The sequence below is a fragment of the Macaca thibetana genome, chromosome 10 (assembly GCF_024542745.1).
Source record: "Macaca thibetana thibetana isolate TM-01 chromosome 10, ASM2454274v1, whole genome shotgun sequence".
Classification (NCBI taxonomy): Eukaryota; Metazoa; Chordata; class Mammalia; order Primates; family Cercopithecidae; genus Macaca; species Macaca thibetana.
Genome location: NC_065587.1, coordinates 71,851,720 through 71,879,695, shown reverse-complemented (window position 1 = coordinate 71,879,695; position 27,976 = coordinate 71,851,720). Strand labels below are relative to the sequence as shown.

General features: G+C 51.0%; 4 protein-coding genes across 7 annotated transcripts in view; 3 read left to right on the top strand and 1 right to left on the bottom strand.

The window, feature by feature from the left end:
- Nucleotides 1-27,976, bottom strand: part of ITPA (inosine triphosphatase) — a 182,923-nt gene that overhangs the window by 49,172 nt on the left and 105,775 nt on the right. The window lies entirely within an intron of this gene.
- On the top strand, nt 4,897-17,781 carry LZTS3 (leucine zipper tumor suppressor family member 3). Of its 2 annotated transcripts, XM_050745670.1 has the most exons (5): nt 4,897-6,910; nt 12,494-12,656; nt 13,261-13,737; nt 14,057-14,920; nt 15,261-17,781. In XM_050745670.1, the coding sequence occupies exons 2-5, from the start codon at nt 12,585-12,587 to the stop codon at nt 15,957-15,959; spliced, it is 2,112 nt and encodes a 703-aa protein (XP_050601627.1). In that variant the 5' UTR covers nt 4,897-6,910; nt 12,494-12,584; the 3' UTR covers nt 15,960-17,781. The 2 variants fall into 2 exon arrangements, with proteins under 2 accessions (XP_050601627.1, XP_050601628.1); XM_050745671.1 differs by lacking the exons at nt 4,897-6,910; nt 12,494-12,656 and adding an exon at nt 7,059-7,195.
- Nucleotides 20,876-27,976, top strand: part of UBOX5 (U-box domain containing 5) — a 53,882-nt gene continuing 46,781 nt past the window's right edge. For all 3 annotated transcript variants that reach the window (XM_050745684.1, XM_050745682.1, XM_050745683.1), the window contains exon 1: nt 20,876-20,995. The gene's annotated coding sequence lies outside the window, so the exon portion shown is untranslated. The remainder of the gene's footprint in view (nt 20,996-27,976) is intronic.
- FASTKD5 (FAST kinase domains 5) overlaps nt 20,883-27,976 on the top strand; it is a 488,950-nt gene continuing 481,856 nt past the window's right edge. Inside the window, exon 1 of the mRNA XM_050745660.1 lies at nt 20,883-20,995. The gene's annotated coding sequence lies outside the window, so the exon portion shown is untranslated. The remainder of the gene's footprint in view (nt 20,996-27,976) is intronic.

The following is a 27,976-nucleotide window of genomic DNA, read 5'->3' as shown; positions in this document are numbered from 1 at the left end:
AAAGGATTAAGATATTAAATATTTGCCCAGCTGTGGTGCCTCACATCTGTAATCCTAGCACTTCGGGAGGCAGAGGCAGGAGGATTACTTGAGGTCAGGAATTCATTACCAGCCTGGGCAACTTACCAATACCCCTTCTTTTTTTTTTTTTTTTTTTTTTTTTTTGAGACAGAGTCTTGCTCTGTCGCCCAGGCTGGGGTGCAGTGGCCGGATCTCAGCTCACTGCAAGCTCCGCCTCCCGGGTTTAGACCATTCTCCTGCCTCAGCCTCCCGAGTAGCTGGGACTACAGGCGCCCGCCACCTCGCCCGGCTAGTTTTTTTTTTTTTGTATTTTTTAGTAGAGACGGGGTTTCACCGTGTTAGCCAGGATGGTCTCGATCTCCTGACCTCGTGATCCGCCCGTCTCGGCCTCCCAAAGTGCTGGGATTACAGGCTTGAGCCACCGCGCCCGGCCCCAATACCCCTTCTCTACAAAAAACTTTTTTAAAAGGAAGCTGGGCATATCTGTAGTCCTGCCTCCTCAGGAGACTGAGGCAGGCAGGCAGGAGGATCACTTGAGTCTAGGAATTCGAGGCTGCAGTGAGCTGATTGTGCCAAAGTGCAAAAATTACATTACTGCCTAGACTCCTTTCTTCTGCCATATGACCTGTGATCCCACAATCTCAAGGTAGCCCATGTTTAATATCATATGTATCTTTCCTGAATTTTCTATGCACGTACATATATATTCTTTGAAAAAGAACAGAGGGGCTGGGCACGGTGGCTCACACCTTTAATACCAGCACTTTGGGAGGCCAAGGCGGGCTGATTACCTGAGGCCAGGAGTTCAAGCCATCCTGTCCAACATGGTAAAACCTCATTTCTACTAAAAATATAAAAATTAGCTGGGCATGGCCAGGCATGGTGGCTCACACCTGTAATCCTAACACTTTGGGAGGCCCAGGCGGGTAGATCACCTGAGGTCAGGAGTTCGATACCAGCCTGGCCAACATGGAGAAACCCCGTCTTTACTAAAAACACAAAATTAGCCAGACGTGGTGGCGCATGCCTGTAATCCCAGCTACTCGGGAGGCTGAGGCAGGAGAATCGCTTGAACCCGGGAGGCAGAGGTTGCGGTGAGCCGAGATGGCGCCATTGCACTCCAGCCTGGACAACAAGAGCGAAACTCCGTCTCAAAAAAAAATTAGCCAGGCATGGTGGCGGGCACCTATAATCCCAGCTACTCAGAAGGTTGAGGCAGGAAAATCGCTTGAACCCAGGAGGCGGAGGTTGCAGTGAGCCGAGATCATGCCACTGCATTCCAGTCTGGGTAACAGACTAAGACTCCATCTCAAAAAAAAAAAAAAAAAAAAAAAAAGGTAGAGGGACTCTCTGTTTTGCGGGCTGCTCAATAAATAAATAATCATAGTAGAAAAATTAGAGCATGATAGGTTGATAGTTATACATATGATTATGCCACAGCTTTTTTCACTTACTGTGGTCATCTTTCTGTGTCAACACATAGGCATTCATGTCCTTCTTTTAAATATTAATAGCTGTCTATTGTTACATTGCATTGGATGCCTTGTAATATATTTAATCAATCTTCTATTAATAGATTGATGTATTTACAAGGTTTTTTTTTTTTACTTTTACAATCAGTACATTAGTTACTGTCTTCAGACATATGACATATTATTAGTGATGTTATCTCTTCCCAAGAAATGAGATTGCTGGGTCCAAGGATGTACACATTTCATATTTTTATATACTATCCAATTGTCCTGCCAAAAGGCTGTACCAATTTATACCCTCAAAAATGCTATGTGAGGCTAGGTGCAGTGGCTCACACCTGTAATCTGAGCACTTTGGGAGGCCAAGGCGGGTGGATCACTTGAGCTCAGTAGTTTGAGACTAGCCTGGAAAACATGGCAAAAACTTGTCTCTACAAAAAATACAAAAATTAGCTGGACATGCTGGTAAATGCCTGTAGTCCCAGCTACTCGGGAGGCTGAGGCAGGAGAATCACTTGAACCCAGGAGGCGAAAGTTGCAGTGGGACAAAATGGTGCCACTGCACTCCAGCCTGGCAACAAGAGCGAGACTCCGTCTCAAAAATAAATAAATAAATAAATAAATATTAAAAAAATAAAAATAATTATTGACTTGACTTCTGGTAAAATCAAGAGGGCCTCAAATGGTCTAGCTGTAAGCTGCCCTCCTGCTGTATTCTGTGAGTAAGGTCCCCTAGCCAATCCTTTCATCAAATGAACCAGGAGCAGTTCCTGCTTATCTCTTAATAGTAGGCTTCAGTTCCCTGCCAGTCTGTAGAATTATTCAAACAAGCCAGTTACCTCCCATACAGGAACCAGGGAGCACCTCACTCTCTTATCACTACAAAGCCTGCCCTCCACAACCCCTGGTTGTTCACTCCATTCCTGAGTGCACCTCCTGTGTGGCCCTGCATGGCTTGTGGTGCCCTTTCCCATTGAGTATGTAACTAATGAACTGCAGTAAATCTCACCTGTCCAGTGTCAGGTGTTGTGTTTGGTCACTGCCATCACATGAAAGTGGGAACCCCTCCCTCAGCTATGGGGCAAAGAGGACGTGATTAAAACAAACATTCAAAAGACTAATGATATCCCATGCTGGTGAGGCTGTAGGGAAACAGGAACTCATGTAGCTTTTTTTTTTTTTTTTTTTTTTTTTTTGAGATGGCAACTCACTCTCTAGCCCAGGCTGCAGTGTGCAGTGGCATGATGACTGTTCACTACAGCCACGACCTCCCGAGTTCAGGTGATCCTCCTGCTTCAGCCTCCTGAGTTGCTGGGATTACAGGCACTTGCCACCTCACCCAGCTAATTTTTGTATTTTTAGTAGAGACGGGGCTTCACCATGTTGGCCAGGCTGGTCTCAAACTCCTGACTTCAGGTGATCTGCCCACCTCAGCCTCCCAAAGTGCTGGGATTAAGGCGTGAGCCATTGTGCCTGGCCGGTAATACATAATTCTTCATTTCAACTGTTCTTGGTTAATTGGGAGGGTTCTTTTTGGGTACTCATTTTTGACTGATTTTTTTTGGCATCTGTTATGATAATTGTTTCTTTTTCTCATTTGACAAACTCATGGCTTATTAATTTCATATAGAATAATCTACAATTTTATTTTCTTGAATTGTATGTAGGATTTTCCCCCCCGGAACTGATGAGTACGGTTTTCAGTTTTCCTTTCTTCCTATGCTATTATTAGGAATTGGTATAAGGGGAATTGTGGCTTCATAAAATGAAATAGACAGCATTCTATCTTTTCTGGGTTCTGATGCAGATTAGTAGGGTGAAAATTATCTATTCAGTGAGTTTGGGAGATTTCTTCCATTAAACTATCTGAGGCCAGAGCCTTTTTTAAATTTTATTTTATTTTTTTGACACAAGGTCTTGCTCTGTTGCCCAGACTAGAGTGCAGCAGCACGATCATGGCCCATTTGCAGCCTCAACGTCCCAGGCCCAAGCCATTATCCAACCTCAGCCTGCGGAGTAGCTGAGACCACAGGTGTGCACCACTGTGCCTTGCTAATTTTTTAATTTTTTTTTTTTTTTTTTGAGACAGGGTCTCACTCTGTCGCCTAGGCTGGAGTGCAACGGCACGATCTCAGCTCACTGCAACCTCCACCTCCTGGGTTCGAGCGATTCTCTTGCCTCAGCTTCCCGAGTAGCCAGCACTACAGGCATTCACCACCACACCTGGCTAATTTTTGTATTTTTTGGTAAAGATGGGGCTTCACTAATGTTGGCCAGGCTGGTCTCAAACTCCTGACTTCAGGTGATCCACCCGCCTTGACCTCCCAAAGTGCTGGGATTACAGGAGTAAGCCACCGTGCCCAGCCCAATTTTTAAATTTTTTTGTAGAAACAGGGTCTCCCTATGTTGTCCAAGCTGGTCTTGAACTCCTAGGCTCAAGCCATCCTCCTGCCTTGGCCTCCTAAGGTGTTGAGATTATAGGCGTAAGTAACCATGCCAGCCACCAGAACCTTTTTTGGACATATTTCTTGGATGATGTTTTTAACATCTTTTTTATTCTTATAATTTTATTTCCCAGAAAATGATCCACTTTATCAAGGTTTTCAGGGCCAGACACAGTGGCTCAGGCCTGTAATCCCAGCACTTTGGAAGGTGGAGGTGGGTGGATCACTTGAGGCCAGGAATTTGAGACCAGCCTGGCCAAAATGGCGAAAACCCTGTCTGTACTAAAAATACAAAAAATTAGCTGGGCGTGGTGGTGCACACCTGTAATCCCAGCTACTGAGACTGAGGCACGAGAAGCACTTAAACTGGGAGGCGGAGGTTGCAGGGAGCCAAGATCATGCCACTGCACTCCAGCCTGGGTGACAGAGCAAGACTGTCTCAAAAAACAAACAAACTTGTGTGATCATTAATCAGCAAGTGACAAATCATCTTAAGCAACAAAACAAAACAAAAAAAGTATTGATTGGTTCGCTCAATTGATGAACCAAGATACAAATAGTCTAATCTCAGCACTTTGGGAGGCCGAGGCGGGCGGATCTCAAGGTCAGGCGTTCGAGACCAGCCTGACCAACATGGTGAAACCCTCTACTAAAAATACTCTACTAAACTCTCTACTAAAAATACAAAAATTAGCCGGGTATGGTGGTGGCATATGCCTGTAATCCCAGCTACTCAGGAGGCTGAGGCAGGAGAATCGCTTGAACCCAGGAGGTGAAGGTTGCAGTGGGCCAAAATTGCGCCATTGCATTCCAGAGGGAGACTCCGTTTCAGAAAAAAAAAAAAAGTCTAGTTCATGGTTGCTCTGAAAGAAAGGAAGGTGATTGCATTAGTTATTCATTGAACAGATACACACTATGCAGAGTTTGTGTAAATTTTAAGTGAGACTCTGTCTCAAAAAAAGAAAAGTTTTCATATGCATTGGACCAGAGTCAGATATAGATAGTATTCTCTTATTTTCCTGGTGTTCTTTTAAAGATGCAAAACCATATTATTCTATGAAATAGGAATGGAGACTATAAAGAGAGATTAAGTTGAGATAAAGACAGAGGTGGAATGGAAGTTGGCTGAAAGAAAATAAAATCAAACAAGCAGAATCAAATGTCTTATTGGAGAAAATAAACAGTACTCTTGACTCTGAAGAAAATCAAATCCGTAATGGTGAAGAAAAACTTGATATAGTCTCCCAGGGTGCAGAGAAAACAAATTTATTTGACATTGGTGATCCAATGTGATAGTTTTAGAGGACAGGAAAGAAAAAACCCAAATCTTTTCACAGAATGGACAGGAAGAAAACTTTTCTAAGCTGCAAAGAAGACCTCTTTTGTTTCTGGAAAATTAATAGATAAGGCCCATATTGATTTATACTGGCAAAATGTTTGACTTCTGAGGGTAAAGAAAAACCCTTGCAAGCACCAAGCAAACTGCTGACCTTAAACAGACAAACCCAGCTTTGCATTTTCAGTGCCAGAAGACAATGAAATAAAGACAAGAGTTTTGAGGGGGAAAGCTTGAGACTCAAGAATCCTATAAACAGGAAATCACTGTAAAGGCATTCTCACCTAGGGCAAAGGCTTAGGAAATACAACATTCCAGAGTCCCCCCTGAAATCGCCAGTCATGTGAGAGATAGGTCCAAATGAGGAATAGAAAAATTAGAATACAAAAAACCGGCAGTGACATTGAAACCAATTAAATAGAGTTGGCAAAAGCCAAAAACAAGGATTGAAAAAGAATGTGGCTTAAAAAAAAAAGTGTAAACAAAAGCTAGGTCTGTTGTCCTGATTAAGTGGACAAATATAAGTAGTGAGGGCGGCAGGTAGGAGGCAGAAAAGCACATTACATTTCTTATGACATAAAGGGGAATATAAAAACGAATTATTTGTCACTGACTTTACTAATTTGTGAAATGTAAACTATTTTCATTTGATTAAAGGCAGTCGCGAGAAGAATTAAAAACACTTTCTGCCTTGAAAATCACGATAGAAAATAAAAGCAAATGTGGGAAAATTCAGAAAACAGGAATAAATAAAAACTAGAGAATACAAAGTCGTAAGACCAAACACGACACCTATAAACAGCAGAGACGTAATGCGTTAAATCCCAGCCACAGTAGAGACTGCAGTTCTTAGGACAGACCCTGGTGCCTCCAGGCCTTTGCTAGTGCTAAACTCTCGGCCAGGCTTGTTTCCCCACCCTATTCAAGGCTGAGGCCTCAATTCAAGGCCGACTTTCTCCTCCCGGCAGTCCTCCCGGGCCGCCCTAGGCTGAGTGAGCACTCCCCACAGTGAACGCTGCCGGCGCGGGCAAGGCCGGTGCTCTAGGTCCGGGACAAAGTCCCCACCTCACTCCCTCTCACCCCGGATTGCAGCGTGTGGTCTGGGGCCACGCGTTACGCCAGGCGCGGGACAGGGTGAAAGCGTTCAATCCTGCTGGGGTATAATGTGCATTTTTTCCCCATCGCACCTTCCAGACGGTGATCCAGTGTGAGCAGCAAGTTTCAAATCGTCTCCGTTTGATCACGAACGGAGTTTACTGCCCTTCGACGCCTCCCGCACGACAGCCCGTGGTCCTCGCGCCCGGGCGGGTCGTTTCTCGGCCGGGTGGATCCACCCGCGACGATTCGTCCCGACCCCACCTAGCGGACTTGCAAGGTCCAAAGGCGTCCGCTGGGAGGCCGCGTCCCGAAGAGCTGGCGCGAGAGAGGAATGGGGCTCGGGGCTCGGAGTCGGGAGCCCCTTCACCCAAGCAAGAGGAGCTCCTCCCCCTCTTCCTAGACGTGGGATTCAGCGAGGGCGCGGTTCCATTGGATTTGTTGCAGACGAACGACTGGGCCTAAACCCAAGCCCAAGGGCCTGGGGGGTAACGAGCGATGACCGGAGGGGATCGTGGCTGTCTTGCTGCGCCCTAGAGAGGGTGAGGCGGAGGGGTCCCACGCGCGGGCGGGGCGCAGCGACGAAGGGGTTAAGGCGCCTCGCCCCGCCCCAGCCCGGGCATTGGCTGTCCCGGGGGGCGTGGCCGGAGGGCGGGCTCGCGTTTGCCGCAGCCGCTGGTGGGCGGGGCTCGGGCGGGGAGCAGGAGGGGCGCGGAGCGGAGCCGGGCCCGCGCCGCGCGCCCCGCCGGGCGTGCTTCGGGCTGCGCCAGCGAGCCGGGCCGGTGGCGCCCGTGTCGGAGACCCCGCGCCGGACCCTGAGGCAGCGAGTAAGTGAGGCAGGCCCATCGTGGCATCCCTCCCGGCTCCGACCTGCCGCCGTGCCTGCTGCACTGCGCGGCATGTCAGACCTGACCCGGACTGGGTAGGGGGCGCGTCCCGCTGCTGGGGTCCCAATGGGGAGGGGAGCGGAGAGGAGGCGGATGATGTCATGGATGCTTCGCCCGGCCTGGGAGGAGGTGGCGGCCAGAGGGGGTGCGGCTCGGATTATGTCACCTCTTCCCTCTGCGCCCCGCCCCCCGGGGCCACACGCGTTGGTGGGGAGCCTGGGGAGGTGCGGGCGGGATTTCCCCCATCGCAGGGACTCCTAGGTCCTGTGGCCTGTGGCTGGGGTCTCTATCAGTTGGCTCTGCGGGCCATGGGCTGCTGGTGAATGGCGACCCCCCCACCCCCAGCAGAAGCTCGTGTGTGCGCGCGTGTGTGTGCTCGGGGTGGAGGGGGCGCTCTCGGCCCCCTCAGTCCTCAGTCCGGAAACACCGGCTTCATCAGAGCCAGTAGCTAGGTGATGGGCCCATTCCGCCGCCAGTGCTTAGGCCACCGAGGGAAGATGGATCTCCCCTTACTCATCCCAACCAAGAAGTTCTGGATATCTCTGCACCCCAAAAGCCCTGCAGTGCCCCCAGATCCCTTTCCTCCCTCGGTCCTGCTTCCTGGAAACCCCTTCTGCTCCCCCTGCCCAGATTCACTGCCTCTTTGCATTGCCCATAACTAGCATTCCCACAGGCATTTGCCCTGCATTTCTTTGGTGCAGGGCCCAGAGATCCCTAGGACTCTGCCATCTGTGCCCCTGGGAAACCTACAGGCCAGACATGGGGATGCCTCAGAGTGAAATCTCCCTGGAGTGACCTGAGCCAAGGGCTCCAAGACGCCCCCTCGGGTGGGTAGAGATCAGGGATGCTGTCCTGAGGCCAGCCTTTGGACTGGTCTAGAAGCATGTAGGATGGTCACAGAGAGCTGGCAAGAGCTTGTGTGTGAAGTAGAGAGGGGCTCAGGTCAGGGGAGATAGAGGAGGGGCATCAGGAGGGGCCTTGGGAACCCTGCTGCAAGCTCTACTCTTGTTCTGGGGACCAAGAGGAATACCAGGCGTTTCACCCATTATACATTTACTTCTTAAAATGCCTGCAAGGTAAGTGTGAGAACTCGAGGTGAAATTACCTGCATGAGGTTGCACTGCTAATCAGTCCAGCTGGGATTTACACTTGGAGCTGATGCTGCCAGAACTCTGTCTACTGCACTTGATCCTGCTCGTGGAAGGATCTGGACAGAGCAGGGGCAAGATCAGCTTTGCCCTTTAGAAGGAGTTCCCTGGCAGCTGCCTGGGGGAGGGAGTGCAGGAGAAGAAAGTCCATTGAGGAGCCCCCAGCAGGGGTGCTGGATGGAGGGGCTGGCTAGAGATTTTTAGGAGATAGAATGGTCTGGGGTTGGGGCCTCTGAGACACCAAGTGTTCCTAGCTTTGGGAGAGACACAGGTTGGGGGGGGTTGGAGGTACCTATACATGTAACTCTTAGGTAGAGTCCGTTTGGCACCTTCATGACGCTAATACTGTGTATAATGCCCCAGGCACTGAGGGCTGAGGTGACAGAGATCGAGGCAGTTGGACAACAGGCTGTCATCCCAGGGTGGTGCACTGATGCCAGAAGGCTGCCTTTGCAGACCATGCTCAGTTACCTGGGCCAGTTCAGGACCTTTCCTCTTGGTTCAGTTCCTGCTTATCAGGGAAACATCCTCTTCCTTGTCCTGCCAGTGCCCTACTGGGATTTTGTGGAAAGAAGCTGCAGCAGTCAAAGCTTGGGAGAGACAAGGGGCAGGGCATGTTTGCAAGGGGTTAACCATGACAGGTTAAAATTACGACAAGAAGCTCTTTAGAGAGTGAGGCTCCAGAGAGATCTTCTGTGGGTTGATAGTCAAGCATTCCCCAGGTAGAGCACAGAGAAAGGAGGCTCAGGACAATGGTCCTGGAAACTTGTTTCCATCCACGACTCGAGGCATCTGAGACTTGCTGGGGACTACACACACTCTAGAGAAACAGTAGGGCAGAGTGGCATATGACCAGCCCCAACCTATGCTCAGGTTATCCTTTCCCGGATTTCAGGGAAGGTAGTACTACATGTTTGTATTGCCCCTTATAGTTTACAAAGCACCTTCCCAAACATTATACCCTGTCACTCAAGATCAACATGATCACTGTTGAGGTTTATTCCTGCCCAGATCCAGGTCTCTGGTGCAGCCACCTTGCTTTCCCCTTGCCTAGATCTTTCATCCCAGTATTGGCGCCTTCCCTCAGCATATTAACACTCAGGTTTCTACCATGGTTAATTTTAAAATTAAAAAAGCCCTTGAATCTCAAATCTCCTTAAATGACTGCCTTCTCTTTCAGCAGGAACTCTGCCATGTCTTTCTCTGCACTCCTCTAACCTTGTGGACTGCCTTTGTTTTGTACCACGTTTTTGTTCTGTTTTGTTTGTTTGTTTGAGAGGGAGTCTTGCTCTGTCACCCATGCTGGAGTGCAGTGGCGCAATCTTGGCTCACTGCAACCTCCACCTCCTGGGTTCAAGCAATTCTCCCACCTCTGCCTCCCGAGTAGCTGAGACTACAGGCATGCGCCACCACACCCAGCCAATTTTTTTGTATTTTTAGTAGAGACAGGGTTTTGCCCTGTTGGTCAGGCTGGTCTCGAACTCCTGACCTTAGGGGATTCACCTGTCTTGGGCCTCCCTAAGTGCTAGGATTACAAGCGTGAGCCACCGCCCCGGCCTATTTTTTTTTTTTTTTTTTTTTGACATAGTCTCGCTTTGTCTCCCAGGATGGAGTGCAGTGGCATGATCTCGGCTCACTGCAACTTCTGCCTCCTGGGTTCCAGTGATTCTCCCACCTCAACCTCCTGAGTAGCCGGAATTGCAGGCGTGCACTACCACGCCCAGCTAATTTTTTGTATTTTTAGTAGAGACGGGGTTTCACCACGTTGGCCAGGCTGGTCTCGAACTCCTGACCTCAAGTGATTTGCCTGCCTTGGCCTCCCAAAGTGCTGAGATTACAAGCGTGAGCCACCACATCTGGCACTTGTACCACTTTTCTGAAACCATTCTGACATAGACGTTGGTGATGTCTTCAGACCGGCTCCTAAATCCTCAGCACACTCTCCAATCCCAATGTTACCTGGCCCTGTTATTTTTGACACTGGAAACTGTCCCCATATTCTTGAATCCCCTCAATCTTGGCCTTCAGGGCCCACTTTCTCCTGGCCTTCTTCCTGCTTCCAGAGTGCCTCCCAGACTTCTGGGGCTTTGCTCCCTGGCCCAGTGCGGGACCCCACCCTCAGCACCCTTGAAAACTGATGATGTCAATTTCTCTCCATCTAGTGCTTTTTTTTTTTTTTTTTTTTTTAAGACAAAGTCTCGCTCTGTCACCCAGGCAGGAGTACAGCGGTGCAATCACAGCTCACTGAAACCTCTGCCTCCTGGGTTCAAGGGATTCTCGTGCCTCAGCCTCCCAAGTACCTAGGATTACAGGAATGCACACCACGCCCAGCTAATTTTTCTATTTTTAGTAGAGATGGGGATCCACCAAGTTGGCCAGGCTGGTCTGAACTTGGCCTCAAGTAATCTGCCCACCTTGGCCTCCCAAAGTGCTGGGATTACAGGCATGAGCCACCTTGCCTGGTCTCCATTTACTGCTTGAGAGGTATCTTTCTCTGATATTTCCCAAAGCAACTATTTTCCCCAAGCAGTCTCGCCCTATCATGTTAAGAGTGTCACACCCACCCTGGTGCCCAGTCCAGAGTTCTCCCTTGTCCCCACCGCCTGACCTCATCTGTATGAAATTTTGCCAGTTCTTTCCCAAACCCTGCCCAGGCTTTCCTACTGGTTCCAAGCCTCAGGCCTTTCAGCCTTCATCCTCTCAGTCCGCAGCTGCTCCCCACATTGCACCCAGAGATGGCAAGGGAAGGGGGCCATGCTTAAGGTAGGAGGGGGTTGCAGGGCTGAGGCATAGCGGGCTGGAGTATGCTGGGGAGTAGAGGCAGAGCAGGGACTAGAGTGAGGCCAGAGAGGGACCCAAGGCACAAAGGGAAGGAGGCTATCACTCTCAGGGTTGTGCACTTGCTGATTGCACCCTTCATTTGGCTCTCTGTCCTCATCCTAGTCCTGGCCCTTGCTTATGGGGACAGACAGGTCCAAGGGAGTAGGCTGGCAAAGTGCTCTTCTCCACACCTGTGGGAACAGATGCTGAGTATGGAATTCTACAAAGACAGTGGACAAGCTTGGTAGTGAACTTTCCAACAACCTAGAGCTCTCATTCCTGGTGTGGGGGCCAGAAGACTCCTGAAGGACAACAGTTTTGTCAGGTTCCCTTGGTCTGGGCCAAGGATACAGCATTAGAACCCAGATGCCGTATCCTTGGTCTGGGCCAAGGATAGGGCATCTGGGTAGAAGATGGTCTGTGGGGCCATCGGGTGCCACGTGGACCCCTTAACTTCATAGGGAAGGAGGGCTCCCTGCCTGGTTTATGCAGGGTGTAGTGGGAAAAGGCCTGAAGGGCACCCCCTTCCATTTCCCACACACTTATTTGAGGGTCTAACCCGAGGCAGACACTGCCTAGTGCTCCTGCCCGGCTGCATTATGCAGATCTCTGGGGCAGGTGTTCCCAGGTGCGAACTTGAGACAAAGGAACGAGGAAGCAGGGCCTCCCTGAGCACAGGTAACCCGAGGCCTGGCTCCCACTGCGCCTGTGGGCCCGCCTTGGGGGAGGGGGACGTGCACCCACAGAAGGGCTCAGAGGGCTTCATGGTAAGCTGAACAGGGTCAAGGTCCACAGGGAGCGGGAGAGGGGAGTAATCCAGGAAGTCTTCCTGGTGGCAGTGAATTCTCAGCGGGGTTCGGCAAGCGCAGGATCCTCGGGGGCGCTGCAGGGTGCGCGGCCCCTCCCCTCCCCCCGCCCACCTGTGGGAAACGCAGGCCCAGAGGGAGGCTCCGTCAGCGCCAGCAGCTGGCGCCACTGCGTCCCCTGCCCCGGCCTCAGCCAGCCCTGGGACCTCTGCAGAGGACTGATCCCGGGAAGGGGGCCCTGTCTTAAGACCTTGGGGCGGGCAGGCCTGCCACCTACTGCAGCCGCGGCCCCCATCCGTCCGCGGGGGACAGGGCGTGCCCTTGGCGGCGCCCACCCGCGACCCAGATGCGCACCGCCTACCCACCCTCCCCAAGACTCCCGTTTCCTCAGGCGCTCGCCGCCTCGGGGCGCCTGGCACGCGGCAGCCCCGCAAGGTAGGTCCTTCATTCCTCCCATTTCGCAGAGGAGAAAACTGCAGTCCGGGATGGCTCAGTCGGCCCCTCCAAAGCCGCGCAGCTGGTTCGGGCCGAGCCCCGACTGCGAGAGTGAGGCACATGGCCCCTGCAGACCGGGCCTCGGAGGGTCCCAGGCTTGAGGACCCGTCAGCCCCTCAACCCTTTGGAAAGGCAAGGAGAGAAGCCTGCGCTGGTAGTGAGCTTCCACTTCTGCCCTGACTGCAACACCTTAGGTTAGGGGGCTGGGAAGGACCCCCACCCTCAATTTTTGGATACGAGTGTATTTCTCTCCCTCCCCTATCTTCTGAGGTTGGTTCCCTGTTGGATTCAGGTACTGCTCTCCCCTTCCAACCCCATTTCCCCAGCCCGTGAGGTTCGGATGTTAGGGTCCCAGACCCAGGATAAAGAACCCCAAAATTCTGGGGTTGCAGCAAAAAGTTGAGAGGGTCACTGAACCTGGGAAGCTCATGGCGGAGGTGGGGCTAACGCAGAATTTTAGGAATGGAATGCTGAGCTGAGCTGAGCAACGGCTGGGGGCTAGGTGCATGGAGCCATGGGGGTTGGGCTTTATCAGGTGGGCAACAGGCAACCCCCATTCCCAAGTTCTCTCTTTTATCCCAGCCCTATTCCTTCACCTTGGATGCCTGAGGACTTTTTGTACCCATTGTAAGGAAGGGGACACTGAGGGGCAGAGTGGTGCTGGGTTGACTTGGCTGGGGTGGTGGGAGTAGGAGTAGGGTCTTACCTATTTCTGCCTTCCTACCTGTGCCCACAGTGCCCCCCTGGCTTAGTCATGGCGAAGCTGGAGACACTGCCTGTGCGCGCTGACCCAGGGCGGGATCCTCTCCTGGCCTTTGCCCCACGGCCCTCCGAGCTTGGACCCCCGGACCCCCGCCTGGCCATGGGTAGCGTGGGCAGTGGGGTGGCCCATGCCCAGGAATTTGCCATGAAGAGCGTGGGTACCCGCACAGGGGGAGGGGGCAGCCAGGGCAGTTTCCCTGGCACTCGAGGCAGTGGCAGTGGGGCCAGCAGGGAGAGGCCAGGCCGCTACCCCTCAGAGGACAAGGGTCTCGCCAACTCCCTCTACCTCAATGGCGATCTGCGGGGCAGTGACCACACTGATGTCTGTGGCAACGTGGTTGGCAGTAGCGGTGGCAGCAGCAGCAGTGGTGGCAGTGACAAGGCGCCACCACAATATCGTGAGCCCAGCCACCCACCCAAGCTCCTGGCCACCTCTGGCAAGCTAGACCAGGTCAGCCTTTTTCTGGGGGTGGGAGGCAACCCAGAGAGGAAGGCAAAGTGGGCCTTCTTGGAGGTTGGGTTGTAGGGGCAGGATGGAGGCTGGGCTGGGGAGTCATGGACTGGGGACCTGGGGCCAAGTCTAGCGGGTGGATCAAGGACAGAGATCTGGCATTGGGGAGCCATGGGGTAGAACCCCAGATGGGAGACCTCAGGATGGAGATCCAGTAGGGGTGGGAGGTGGGGCTGGACAAGTCTCGGCCAGAGGGAAGAGCCTGGGCCAAGCCCAAGGCCTCATCCTGATGCCCAGCCCCTTCCTGCCTTTCCTACAGTGCTCAGAACCACTAGTTCGGCCATCGGCCTTCAAGCCTGTCGTACCCAAGAATTTCCACTCCATGCAGAATTTGTGCCCCCCGCAGACCAATGGGACTCCTGAGGGACGACAGGGCCCTGGTGGCCTCAAAGGCGGACTGGACAAGTCCCGCACCATGACTCCAGCAGGCGGGAGTGGGAGTGGCCTCTCAGACTCAGGCCGGAACTCCCTCACGAGCCTGCCCACCTACAGCTCCAGCTACAGCCAGCACCTGGCGCCCCTCAGTGCCTCCACCAGCCACATTAACCGCATTGGCACTGCCAGCTATGGTAGTGGTAGTGGTGGCAGCAGTGGTGGGGGGTCGGGCTACCAGGACCTGGGGACCTCCGATAGTGGACGGGCCTCCAGCAAGAGTGGATCATCGTCATCCATGGGGCGGCCAGGCCACCTGGGCTCTGGGGAGGGTGGAGGTGGAGGCCTACCTTTCGCAGCCTGCTCACCGCCCTCGCCCAGTGCACTCATCCAGGAGCTGGAGGAGCGCCTGTGGGAGAAGGAGCAGGAGGTGGCAGCTCTGCGGCGCAGCCTGGAGCAGAGCGAGGCGGCCGTGGCCCAGGTACTGGAGGAGCGTCAGAAGGCGTGGGAGCGGGAGCTGGCCGAGCTGCGGCAGGGCTGCAGTGGGAAGCTACAGCAGGTGGCCCGCCGTGCCCAGCGTGCCCAGCAGGGCCTACAGCTGCAGGTGCTGCGTCTGCAGCAGGACAAGAAGCAGCTGCAGGAGGAGGCAGCCCGGCTGATGCGGCAGCGGGAAGAGCTGGAGGATAAGGTGGCCGCCTGCCAGAAGGAGCAGGCAGACTTCCTGCCCCGGATGGAGGAAACTAAGTGGGAGGTGCGGGCTGGGGATCTGGGCCTCCCCCCTCTGCCTCCCTTCTGTCCCTCTGGGAAACCCCAGGGCATTTGCCCCTCACTATCATAAGGGGGTGGGGGGTGGTGAAAGGAGCAGGGGGGACAAAATCAACTGGCAGTGCCTGTGAGGACCGGAGGCCATCCCCTGGGTGAGACATGTCCATCTTGAGTCCAGGCAGGTAACCCGGTGCGTCGCTGCGGATGAGGGGCTGAGCCAGCAGCCCCAGGAAGCTTGGTGCTCCTGGCTCCAGATCTGGTAGCTGGGTTGGGGTGAGCAGAGCTCTGCCTTTACCTGGCTTCTCCTCTCACCTGTTCCTGCCCAGGTGTGCCAGAAGGCTGGTGAGATCTCCCTCCTGAAGCAGCAGCTGAAGGACTCGCAGGCGGATGTGTCGCAGAAGTTGAGTGAGATCGTGGGACTGCGCTCACAGCTGCGGGAAGGCCGGGCCTCGCTTCGGGAGAAGGAGGAGCAGCTGCTCAGCCTGCGGGACTCCTTCAGCAGCAAGCAGGCCAGCCTGGAGCTGGGCGAGGGCGAGCTGCCTGCTGCCTGCCTCAAGCCGGCGCTGACCCCCGTGGACCCGGCCGAGCCACAGGATGCTTTGGCCACCTGCGAGAGCGACGAGGCTAAGATGCGCCGTCAGGCCGGGGTGGCCGCTGCCGCCTCCTTGGTTTCCGTGGACGGGGAGGCGGAGGCTGGTGGGGAGAGCGGGACGCGGGCCCTGCGGCGGGAGGTGGGGCGGCTGCAGGCCGAGCTGGCGGCTGAGCGGCGGGCCCGGGAGCGCCAGGGTGCCAGCTTCGCCGAGGAGCGCCGTGTGTGGCTGGAGGAGAAGGAGAAGGTGATCGAGTACCAGAAGCAGCTGCAGCTGAGCTACGTGGAGATGTACCAGCGCAACCAGCAGCTGGAGCGCCGGCTGCGGGAGCGTGGGGCCGCAGGGGGTGCGAGCACGCCCACTCCCCAGCATGGTGAGGAGAAGAAGGCCTGGACCCCCTCCCGCCTAGAGCGCATTGAGTCCACAGAAATCTGATCGACCTGGGCACTCGGCCTATTGACAAATGTCCTGTCAAAAGGCCACAGTCCCTAGTGTCCCCTACCCTCCATCTCCCCCATAGATCCTGTATCCCCAGACCAAAGAGGTTCTCTAAGCAGCTGTGACCAGGTTCCTCCCTCCCCACCTGCCCTTCCAGCTCCAGCACTGCCCCCGTGGCAGCCCACTTGGACCCTCCTAAAAGGAGGGAATAGGGGGAGGGCAGGATGAGCAGGGGCAATCCTAGGTGGTGGGGGAGTCATGCTCCCTTTCTTGGCACCCTCTTGTTGGAGATGGAGGCAGCAGGCCTGCAGTGCCATAAGGTGCCCCAGTCCTTCTGGGGGTCAGGGCTGCTACCGTTGGGCCACCCTGTGTCCAGTGATGCTCTCTGTGCTCACCTCCTAGGCCAAGGAGCCTGAGGGGGCCTGCACTGGGTTTGCTGAGACTGACAGACCCTGGGCTCCAGACCTCTCTCCCTCCTACAGTGCTCTCCCTCCCTGGGCAGATTGGCAGGACAAGTGGGAGCAGATGGCCTGCCTTTGGTTGAGAGGGCTACCTGCCCAGCCCCTCCCCCCAAGATCTCTTGGGCTCAGGCCTCAGAGCCTGGCCTGGTCGTGAGTGTGTGTCCCTGTGTGTGTGTTGCGGGAGGGGAGGACTGGGGCTGGAAGTCCGGCACCCAGGGAAGATCTGTCCTCCTGTTCTTGGAAAGGGTTGCCTGATGGCTTCTCGGCTCTACCCTCGCCCTTCTGGCCAGGATCCCGCAGGGCAACAGCCCCATCTGCTTGGCTGACCCCACACCCAGGGCCACTGTCCGGCTCCAATACAGCTATTAAGTACTACCTGCCTCTCAGGCACTCTCCTCACCCAGTTTCTGAGGTCAGACGAGTGTCTGCGATGTCTTCCCGCACTCTATTCCCCCAGCCTCTTTCTGCTTTCATGCTCAGCACATCGTCTTCCTAGGCAGCCTCTTCCCCAAAGTCTCACCTTTTCTTCCAGTAGAAAATTCTGCTTGACTTTTGGTGCACTGCCCACTTCCCAGCTCCACTGGCCCAAGTCTAAGCCGGAGGCCCTTGTTTTGGGGGTGGGGGGAGAGTTGGATGTGATTGCCCTTGAAGAACAAGGCTGACCTGAGAGGTTCCTGGTGCCCTAAGGTGGCTCAGCATCTACCCAGGGTAGGCCTGGCATGAGGGGTTAGGTCAGCCGACGTCAGCTACTTCTCTTGGGGCCCTCTCAGAGTCCGTCTCCCCAAGACAGGAAGGGAAAAGCAAATTTCTAATTCACCAGCAATAAAAATTGGAGGAGGCTTGGCCCTCAGCCCTTGTGTTTCTCTCTTTTTCACTCTCTCTTCCTCCCACCCCCAGGACTGAGTTTTGGGGGACAAGGTGGAGAGAGCTGGCAACTACTGTGAGCAAGTCCCCTAGCCCCTGACCAGCCTCCTCCCATGACTGGTGACTGTTTAATGAGCTGTGCATCCCCCACAAAAACATGAGTGCCCCTCTGTGTGGCCTCTGACCCTTTGCACAGCCCTTCTGGGTGGTCCTCACCAGGTCTCTGAGCTGGGTGGGAGGCCATCCTGGCAACCACTGCCCATTCCATTCACCCCTCACTGCACCTGCCCTAGAACCTGGGCCTAGGCCACAGGGGCAGGGAGAAGAGAAGGCATTAGTAAGAAAAAACTAGAAAAAAATATGAACAGACTTAGCTTTGGGACGTCCAACCACAAAAGAAATTATATATAAATATATATAAATATATATCTCTACCATATGTGATGGAAAGACTTTTTGTTTTCCTTTCCCAAAGAAATAAAATGGAAAAAGCCTCTCGAGTGGTATTCTTTGGCCTGTTTATGTCTTTGCAGGTGTGGGAGGTGAGGCCCGGGTGGGGGATGGAGGCAAAGCTGGAGTAAACAGATTTCCCAGAGGAGGCATGAGACTGGAGGTGCTCACTGGGCCGTGCTAGGAGGTTGGCCCAAAGCCCAAGCTCTGCCACGTTGCCTGGGAAGAGTTGTGGTGCCACGTATCTGCCCAGTGGGGCTTTCTCTTCAGCTCACACCGTTGTCAAAGGGGTTTCAAGCTCGTTCCAGCTCAGAATCTGGACACTAAGCTGCTAGCCAGAAAGCAGATGATGTAGGACAGCTAGATGCAGCCTGCGGTCGTCTAAGCCACCATACAGCAACTGGTAGATGTTTGCGGGTTGAATGGATAGAAGTGAAGAATGGGAATAGGTTTGCAATTAATGGTGAAGCCCCGAAGGCAAAAGGGACCCAAGCGTGCTGCACAGCAGAGAGCTTCCCTTTACAACAATTCCTCTGTCATCCTCTCAAAGCACCACAATCAAGAATGCATTCTGTTGTAAGTAACACAAAGGACCTCAAAGAGTGGTTTATTTTTCCCCAACCTGACAAGAAATCTGGAGGTGGGTGTCATGGTTGTTGGATCATCGGGGACCTAGATTTTCATCCTCCCACTGTCCCATCCTTAGCATGTTATTCCCTCCTTACCACAAAGTGGCTGCCACAGCTCCATGAAGGCATTGAGGCTGCCCCACTTTATCATGAAAGTAAAAGCTTTCCCAGAGCCCTCCCAGGACCCTTCCCTTTAAGTCCTGTTGGCCAGAACTGAGTCACATGCTCCTCCCACTTCAAGGGAGAATGGGAAATTGAGCATTACAAAGAGAAAAGGATTGTCATGGCTGCCTGGGAACAAACATGGTTCATTCCTTGGGGGTAGGCACTCTGCTTTCTTTGGGTTCTACTGGCAAGGACAGAGTCATAACAATGAATAGTGTTTGCCCTGGTCTGGCCTGAATGAGAGAACCCTCCCTAAGCAGTGGTGTCTGCGGTCTGGAGCTCCAGATATTCAAACAGCGCTGTCTCCAGAGATCAGGAGTTGGGATGCCAGGCTTGCCCCTCCTTGCAGGGACGTGTTCTCCCTACATTGATTTTGTCTTCCCAACAGGATAGTGCCCTGGAGGGAGCATGATTTCTCAGCTCTCCTTCACCCCACTTGGGAGGTGTGGACTGGTAGAGCCAAGGCATTGACAGGATATGAAGACCCTGATCAGCATATCTCAAGTGCCCTCAGGAATGGCAGCCTGGGGCCAGGCCTTTCTGATAGGTAGAGGCTTAGTAGAGTCTCTTTCTTGTCTAGGTACCTGTACTGACAGCTGTGTCAGTATATGTACCCAGTAGGACCCAGCCCTCCTTCTTAGGGTGGTGGAGAGTCGCCCTGGCTCATGCTCCATAGCTCTGGCCTCCCTAAGCTCCAACTCCACATCTATTTCTCTCAGCAGGCTCATCTATCCATCATGTCACTAGCTCTTTTCCTGGGAGCACTTTACAGATACATCTCTATTATATATGCATTTTTTTTTTTTTTTAAAGATGGAGTCTCACTGTCGCCTGGGCTGGAGTGCAGTGGTGCAATCTCAGCTCACTGCAACCTCTACCTCCTGTGTTCAAGTGATTCTCTTGCCTTAGCCTCCCAAGTAGCTGGGGTTACAGGCGCCTGCTCCCAAGCCCAGCTAATGTTTTTTGTATTTTTAGTAGAGACAAGGTTTCGCCATGTTGGCCAGGCTGGTCTCAAACACCAGGGATTACAGCTGTGAGCCACCATGCCTGATCAATGCATTGTTAAAATTAGACAGGTATGGTGGTGCATGCCTGTGGTCTTAGCTACTCAGGAGGCTGAGGCAGGAGGATCACTTGAACCCAGGAGGTTGAGGCTACAGTGAGCCGTGGTTGCACCATTGTACTCCAGCCTGGGCAATGGGGTAAGACTCTGTCTCAAAAATAAGTAAATAAATAAATAAAAATAAAAATAAATACATGTATTGTTTTTATCACTGTACAGGCTTAGAGAATTTATGTGAGCTGGGCGTGATGGCTCATACCTGTAATCCCAGCACTTTGGGAGGCTGAGGTGGGAGTACTGCATGAGCCCAGGAGTTTGAGACTAGCCTGGGCAACATAGGAAGACACTGCCACCCCCGTCTCTATGAAAATAATAATAATAATATAATAAGAATGAATTTGTGTGGCTTCCCCAAGGCCATAAAACCCTGAGTGGTGATCCTCAGATTTGAACCTGTGTCTAAGCTACTTACTCTTTTTTTTTTTTTTTGAGATGGAGTCTTGCTTTGTGGCCCAGAGTGCCCAGGCTGGAGTACAGTAGCAGTATCTCGGCTCACTGCAACCTCCACCTCCAGGGTTCAAGCGACTCTCCTGCTTCCGGAGAAATCTCCAGGCTGGATTATAGGCATGCACCACCACACCCGGCTAATTTTTGTATTTTTTTGTATTTTTGTATTTTCATTTTTTATTTTTTAAGATGGAGTCTCACTCTGTCACCCAGGCTTGAGTGCAGTGGTGCGATCTTGGCTCACTGCAAGCTCTGCCTCTCGTGTTCATGCCATTCTCCTGCCTCAGCCTCCCGAGTAGCTGGGACTATAGGCGCCCGCCACTACGCCCAGCTATTTTTTTTTTTATTTTTAGTAGAGATGGGGTTTCACCATGTTAGCCAGGATGGTCTTGATCTCCTGACCTCGTGATCCGCCCGTCTCGGCCTCCCAAAATGCTGGGATTACAGGCTTGAGCCACCGCGCCCGGCCTGTATTTTTAATAGAGACGGAGTTTCACCACCTTGGCCAGGCTGGTCTCGAACTCCTGACCTCAGGTGATCCGTCCGCCTTGGCCTTTCAAAGTATTGGCGTGAGCCACAGCGCCGGGACTAAGCTGCTTAATGACTTCCAGAGCGATCCATTCAGGAAGGTGTTTTCCCTCTGCAGGTCCTAGACTCCCCCTGTCCCCTCAACAACGTCCTCCAGTGGAAAATGTCCTTGGGAAACGCTGACAAAGTCTTTTGAGCCTCGGCCGCATCCGTTACTCGCGCAGCAGGCGGAAGTAGCGGGCAGTTGGCCGGAAGTGGGGTTGTGAGGCCCGGAGTCGCTAGAGGAGAGTGTCTGTGTCGCCGCCGCTGCCACCGCCCGCTGCGTTCCCGGTTTGGTGTTGCGGCGCCCACCTTCAGGAGGATCAGGTGAGTGGCGGCGGCCGCTTCCCGCGTTCACGACCGTCCTGGATCTTGGCCTGTGCCTCCTGTCCTCCTGGCCGGCCCAAGGCTGACACGCACCGAGGCCTTATTCACCTCTTGGCCGGGGTTGCGATTGCCTCTCGCAGGCCTGACTGGTGAGAACTTCAGTGACTCTCGCCGCTCCTGAGTTTGTGATCTTTGGCAAGGGGCTTATCTGACCCTTTTTTTTTTTCCTCTGTGAAATGGAGATCGTAACAGTACTTGTCTCACGGTGCTGTTATGAGAATGTAGTTAGATATTCTGCCGCGCCTCTCATCCCACTTTGATGTGCCTGCGAATCGCTTAGAGATTCTGATTCTGTAGGTCTGGGGTGGGGCCTGAGATACTGTGTTCCTAACTAGCTTCCGGACGAGGCTGAAGCCTCTGGGGCGCAGACCACACACTGAGTAGCAAGGCCCTACAGTATGTTGCTTAGCATTCGTAATGCGGAGTCTTCAGTAAACATCAGTATGATAGAATGTATACTTTCGCCCCATTTTTAGCAGTTTTTGGTTGCACAAGCCTAAGGGTAGTATTGATGGCCTTCTCCCTTTTTCTTTCCATGGGTAAGAATAGTTGCTCTTTCTCTTTCTGTGCAAACCGTGACACAGCTCTTCTGTCTTGGCTCAGGGAACTTTGGGTCCCCTCATATCAACTATGTTCATCAGTCTCGGGTGATGCTTCACTGATTAGACCCTTGGACAGTGCTTCATCTTGTGGAGCTGATAGCCAGCTGCGTTAGCACCAGCTGTGGCTGGCGTTTTGTGCTGCAGTCATTTGTTGCTGCTGGAATCTGAATTCACGTTTTCTACACTGTGAATAGTAAGAATGGCCGCCTTTCCAGAACTAGATTCTGCAGCTCACTGACCTGAATGGCCTTGGGCAAGTCCTCGGATAATTTGCTACCACCTGGTAGACTAAAATGAAATCTGGGCCGGGCGAGGTGGCTCACGCCTGTAATCCCAGCACTTTGGGAGGCCGAGGCAGGCAGATCATGAGGTCAGGAGATCGAGACCATCCTGGCTAATAACGATGAAACCTCGTCTGTACTAAAAATACAAAAAAATTAGCCGGGCGTGGTGGCGGGCGCCTGTAGTCCCAGCTACTCGGGAGGCTGAGGCAGGAGAATGGCGTGAACCCGGGAGGCAGAGCGTGTAGTGAGCCGAGATGACGCCACTGCACCCCGGGCGACAGAGCGAGACTCCGTCTCAAATAAATAAATAAATAAATAAATAAATAAATAAATAAATAAAATCTGAAGACTCTGTGCAGCATAACGTAACTTAAAAAGTGAGGCCTTTCGCAGTTATGCAGGTCTAATGTTTATTAGTCAGTATGCTTTTCTTCCCCATCCATTGGTTTTTTTTTTAGTTCCTAATAAGGCCTTGTCACTCATCATGTGAATAAGTCAGCTTTGATGTAAAACAATTCTAAGGTCAGGTGCAGTGGCTCTTGCCTGTAATCCCAGCACTTTGGGAGGCCGAAGTGGAAGGATTACTTGAGCCCAGGAGTTCGAGACCAACCTGGGGGCAACATAGGGAAAACCCGTCTCTACAAAAAAAAAACAAAAAAAAACTACAAAAACAAAAAGCCAAAATGTAGTCAGGCGTGGTGGCGCACTTGTAGTCCAAGCCACTTAGGAGGCTGAGGTGAGAGGATTGCTTGAGATCCTTGAGCGATCCTCGCCCGGCGGGGTGGGTGGGTGAGAGGTAGGGGGCGGTGGTGGAGGATGCAGTGAGCCAAGATTGCACCACTGCCCTCCAGACTGAACAACAGAGTGAGACCCTGTCTGAAAAAACAAAAGAATTCTGAAACTCCTGAAATACTGTACTATACAGCTTTGCAAATTGTAAAAGCAGATAAAACCAAGTGTTTATTGAGCTGTACTTGGGCCATTTATTTGGGAATTTTCTCTTATGACGACTGTGTGCATGCAGCTACTTCTCTTTACCTGCCTGGATTTTGTAATTCCTCTAGAAGTCCCATTTAGATGGGCTGAGAGGACATGAGTGCCTACTCCCTGTTGTTATGTGGAGAGGTTTTCTAAAGACAGGGTTTTATGAAACCCTTTAAAAGCAGTAGCTCTAACAGAATCATCTATAGGGCTTAGTCATACTATATCTACCCACATGCTTCTTGCCATTCTGATAGAGGAATAGCAGAGTCTTAGAAGAGAAGGGGGAGGGCTGTGTAGCTGGAAAAGTTTCACAAATGATTGCGATGTGCTGTTTTTTCTCCCATCAGCATGGAGTCTAGAACAAAGAGGAAGGGATGGATTGCTAAACTAAATAATTTTAGTTTGGTTTAGACCTGCGAGTGACACTGAACTTGACCTAAACACCTTTGCACTAGTGCCTCACCTTCACAGTACTGGTAGACTACTCTCTCAGAAGTCCTGCTGCTGTGTGGAAACAGAAACACAGAAGAGTCTAGCCCAGTTAACATCTACATTAACAGCTAAGGTCCTTACTGCCAGTCTCTAAGCCCTCACTAGGGGCTTTGAAGTTTTGTAGAATCTCAGCAGGAGACCCTCAGCACCTAGAGAAAGTTCGGTTTTTTGCCTTTTTTTTTTTTTTTTTTTGGTAGAGACAGGGTCTTGCCATGTTGCCCAGACTGGTCTTGAACTCCTGGCCTCATGTGATCTGCCCGCCTTGGCCTCCAAAGTGCTGGGATTATGGTCATGAGCTACCTGCTTAGCCAGTTTTTTTGCCTTTTTAATTCTCAAGGTTGCTCAACAAATTATTTGCTGAGACAAGAATGGGGTTGGAGTGTTCATTTATTTGTGACAATTTTATTGGAACCTAGGAAGGAAAAGTGTTAGAATTGAGGGATCAGATCTGGTAACTGGTAAATTGTATGTGTTTAAGGTGTCATATACTCAGTCTACAGTTAACATGATTCCTTCCTCTGCCTGGTCCCCATCCTCTAACTTCTAGACTCTAGTTTAAAATGAAGCTATTCGGCCTTGCTCAGACCTGTATGTGGAAGGGAGAAAAGTAAGATTCCTCAGTCCTGTGAAATCACATCATTCAGTGAGGTTTGGGCGTTGCTTTTTGGAACTGACAGGGTTCAGGGGTCTCTGAGGCTCTACTCTGTTTCGTTAGGCCCCCTAAAGGGGAGAAAAGTTTACTTGGGGCACTTAAACTAGGAAAGGAGTTTTGTGAAATCCTATCAGGTATCTGACCTTTATTGAAAGAGTCAGGCTGGGCGTGGTGACTTCCGCCTGTACTCTCAGTACTTTGGGATGCCGAGGCAGGCAGATCACTTGAGGCCAGGAGTTCGAGACCAGCCTGGCCAACATGGCAAAACGCTGTCTCTACCAAAAAATACAAAAAAAAAAAAAAAATTAGCCAGGCATGTTGGCGTGACCCTATAGTCTCAGATACTTGGGAGGCTGAGGCAGGAGAATTACTTAACCTGTGAGGCAGAGGTTGCAGTGAGCTGAGATCACACCACTGCACTCCAGCCTGGGCAACAGAGCAAGACTGTGTCAAAAAAAAAAAAAAAGAGTCAGGAGTTAATTGACTGAGCAAATCATAGTGTTCCCTTTCTAGCTTTCTTATGGATTTTCCGAGAGTCCTTGAGTAAGGAGGAACTAATCTTCTCAGGTATGTTTTCCCTATCTGGTCATCCTGACGGCTTCTTCTTTGCAGTGTCTTTTCTCCCTACTGTTCTTCTCTGCTGCTTCCGTATCTTCCTTGTTTTTCTTTCCTTCTGGACAGTACTCAAGACCAACTTCTGAAGCAGCTCTATTTCAGACCTGTATATATAGATATGGTTTCTATAGAGTTACTGTAAATGTTGCATGGTGAAAAGAATAAGTAGCCACTATTTACCATTTGCAGGTTGGCCCTTCATGCCTCTAAGATTCCTTATTTTGTTATCATTTCTGTTATTGAACATCTTTAAAGAAGTTCTTAGATAGTAGAAAGTGCTTGCACTAAAAATAACTTTTCAATATTTTCCTTATCCATTAAGTTACTTTCTCCATTCATTATCTTGAACAATACCATAATATCTTGATAATACCTGCATTTTGTAAATTTAATTTTTGTCAAAATTGTACATGTACATGGTTTAAACAGTCAAATAGTTCAATAGAGCTTGTAGCACTAAATAATAGTTTCCTCCCCCCAACACTTTTTTTTTTTGAGATGGAGTCTCGCTCTGTTGCCCAGACTGGAGTGCAGTGGTGTGACCTTGGCTCACCACAACCTCTGCCTCGCAGGTTCAGGTGATTCCCCTGCCTCAGTCTTCTGAGTAGCTGGGATTACAGGTGCCTGCCACCACACCTGGCTAATTTTTTGTATTTTTAGTAGAGATGGGGTTTCATCATGTTGGACAGGCTGGTCTCGAACTCCTGACCTCAAGTGATCCTCCTGCCTCAGCCTCCCAAACTGCTGGGATTACAGACTTGAGCCGCTGTGCCCAGCCTAATTTTTGTATTTTTAGTAGAGACAGGGTTTCACCATGTTGCCCAGGCTAGTCTAGAACTCCTGGACTCAAGCAGTCCGCCCACCTCAGCTACCCAAAGTGCTGGGATTACAGGTGTGAGCCACTGCTCCTGGCCATCACTATATTTCTTTTTTCTTTTTCTTTTTCTTTTTTTTGAGACAGTGTTTTGCTCTGTCACCCAGGCTGGAGTGCAGTGGCACCACCTCGGTTCACTGCAACCTCTGCCTCCCAGGTTCAAGCGATTCTCCTGCCTCAGCCTCCTGAGTAGCTGGGATTACAGGTGTGCGCCAGCACGTCTGGCTAATTTTTATATTTTTAGTTGAGACAGGGTTTTACCATGTTGGTCAGGCTGGTCTCGAACTCCTGACCTCGTGATCTGCCCACCTCAGCCTCCCAAAGTGCTGGGATTACAGGCGTGAGTGACTACGCCCAGCCGGCCACCACTGTATTTCTAAGTAACACATTTGTGTTGCTATTTCTTGATTTCTTTCTTTCTTCTTCTTTTTTTTTTGGAGGCAGAGTCTTGCTGTGTTGCCCAGGCTGGAGTGCAGTGGCATGATCATAGCTCACTGCAACCTTGAATTCCTGGGCTCAAGCTGTCCTCCAACGTCAGCCTCTTGAGTAGCTGGGACTATAGGTGCATCCCACTATGCTTGACTGTTTTCTTTACTTTTCGTAGAGACACGGTCTTACTGTGTTCCCCAGGCTGCTTTCAAGCTCCTGGCCTCAAGTGATCCTCCTGCCTCAGCCTTCCAAAATATTGGGATTACAGTTGTGAGCCACCACACCTGGCCGATTGTACCTTTTTATTATGGACTTTGAGGCGCTAGGTCTCTTGTATCATCAACCTCCCCCTACTCCTCCTCTTCTCACTTTATCCTCCCAGTACAGTTTGCTCATAATTTTTGGTTAGGCTAATATCAAGATTTATGTTAATAAAACTATGTTAGTATTATTCTCAACTGAATAGGGAGTATGATATACTAATATTTTCTTTATTCTTTTTATTTATTTATTTATTTATTTTTTGAGACAGGGTCTCTCTGTGTCACCCTGCCATAGCAGGATCACAGCTCACTGCAGCCTTTATTTTTTGGGCTCAAGCGATTTTCCCACTTCTACCGCCTGAGTAGCTAGGACTACAGGTGTGTGCCACCAGGCTTGGCTAATTTCTAAATATTTTGTAGAGGTGGGGGTCTCACTACATTGCCCAGGCTGGTCTCAAACTCCTGGCCTCAAGTGATCTTCTCACTTTGGCCTCCCAGAATACTATGATTACAGGAATGGGCCATTGCATCCTGCCTGTGGTAACATATTCTATCTTGTATAAATTTTTTGTCTTCCCTGGCATTAATAATTTTTGTTACTGTTTTTATTAGCATGGCTTTTTGTCTCATCTCTTGTTCGTGCCCAGATGATCCAGTAGAAATATGATTCTCCTCTCCTGGGTACTGTCTGTGTCGTCCAGCATGAGCTGGTTGCTCTTTATGTCTGTTCACAGCTCTTGTCCTGGGATCTTCCTTCACCTGTTTCCTGGGGTTTCCCTTTGCTTCTCTGTACTGAACCCTAGTTTCTGGATCCCATATCTCTACTGCCAACTTTCAGGTCTTCAATTGTGGTAGCTCTCTTTACTTTGATCCTGGAGCATCCCGCAAACTCCTTCCTTCATGTGGATTTCAGCCTTTGAGGTCTTCTCTTTGTTCTTTTTTAAAGTACAGGTTGAGCATTCCAAACCTGAAACTCCAAAATCCAAAATGCTCCAAAATCTGAAACTTTCTGAGCACCAACGTGATACTCAAAGGAAAAAAAAATCATTGGACTTTTTCAGATTTTGGATTTTTGAATTTGGAATGCTCACTGGTAAATATAAAGCACATAGTCCAAAAACTGAAAAAATTTAAAATCTGAAACACTTCTGGTCTCGAGCATTTTGGACAAGGGATATTCAACCTGCAGTATAAACCATAGTGATAGAATCCTAGACTGTTAGAGGTGGAAGGGACTTTCAGGCTTACCTAGTTTTAACCCTCTAGCTCCCTGGCACCTGGAAATCCTAGAAGACCATTGATTGTTCAGCCATCCCACCCCATACTGCCCCCCGAACCTGTGTTTCCTGACACCCATTCTTGTCTCTCTAGTCCACCAGTAATGTGGGCTTGGGAGTCAGACAGTCTTTAATATTAGGTTCCACTCAATCCCTTGGCTGTATAACTTTTGGCAGGTTTCTTAATCTTGTGGTCTCTTTCTCATCAATAATATGGGGATTAAAAGAGTCACATGAATTCAGAACACTGGAGCTGCACCAAACATTGATGTTCTAGGAGATGGTTCTTTTATTTCCAGACCACGTATAGTAATTTCATTGAGTACTCTTAGATAGAATTAATTGAAGTAATTTTAATTATTTAATGTTTTAAAATTAACATCATTTATAGAGATATTTGTTAATTCTTGTTTATGTGCTATTTGTTCCACTGAATATTAGTGTGTACA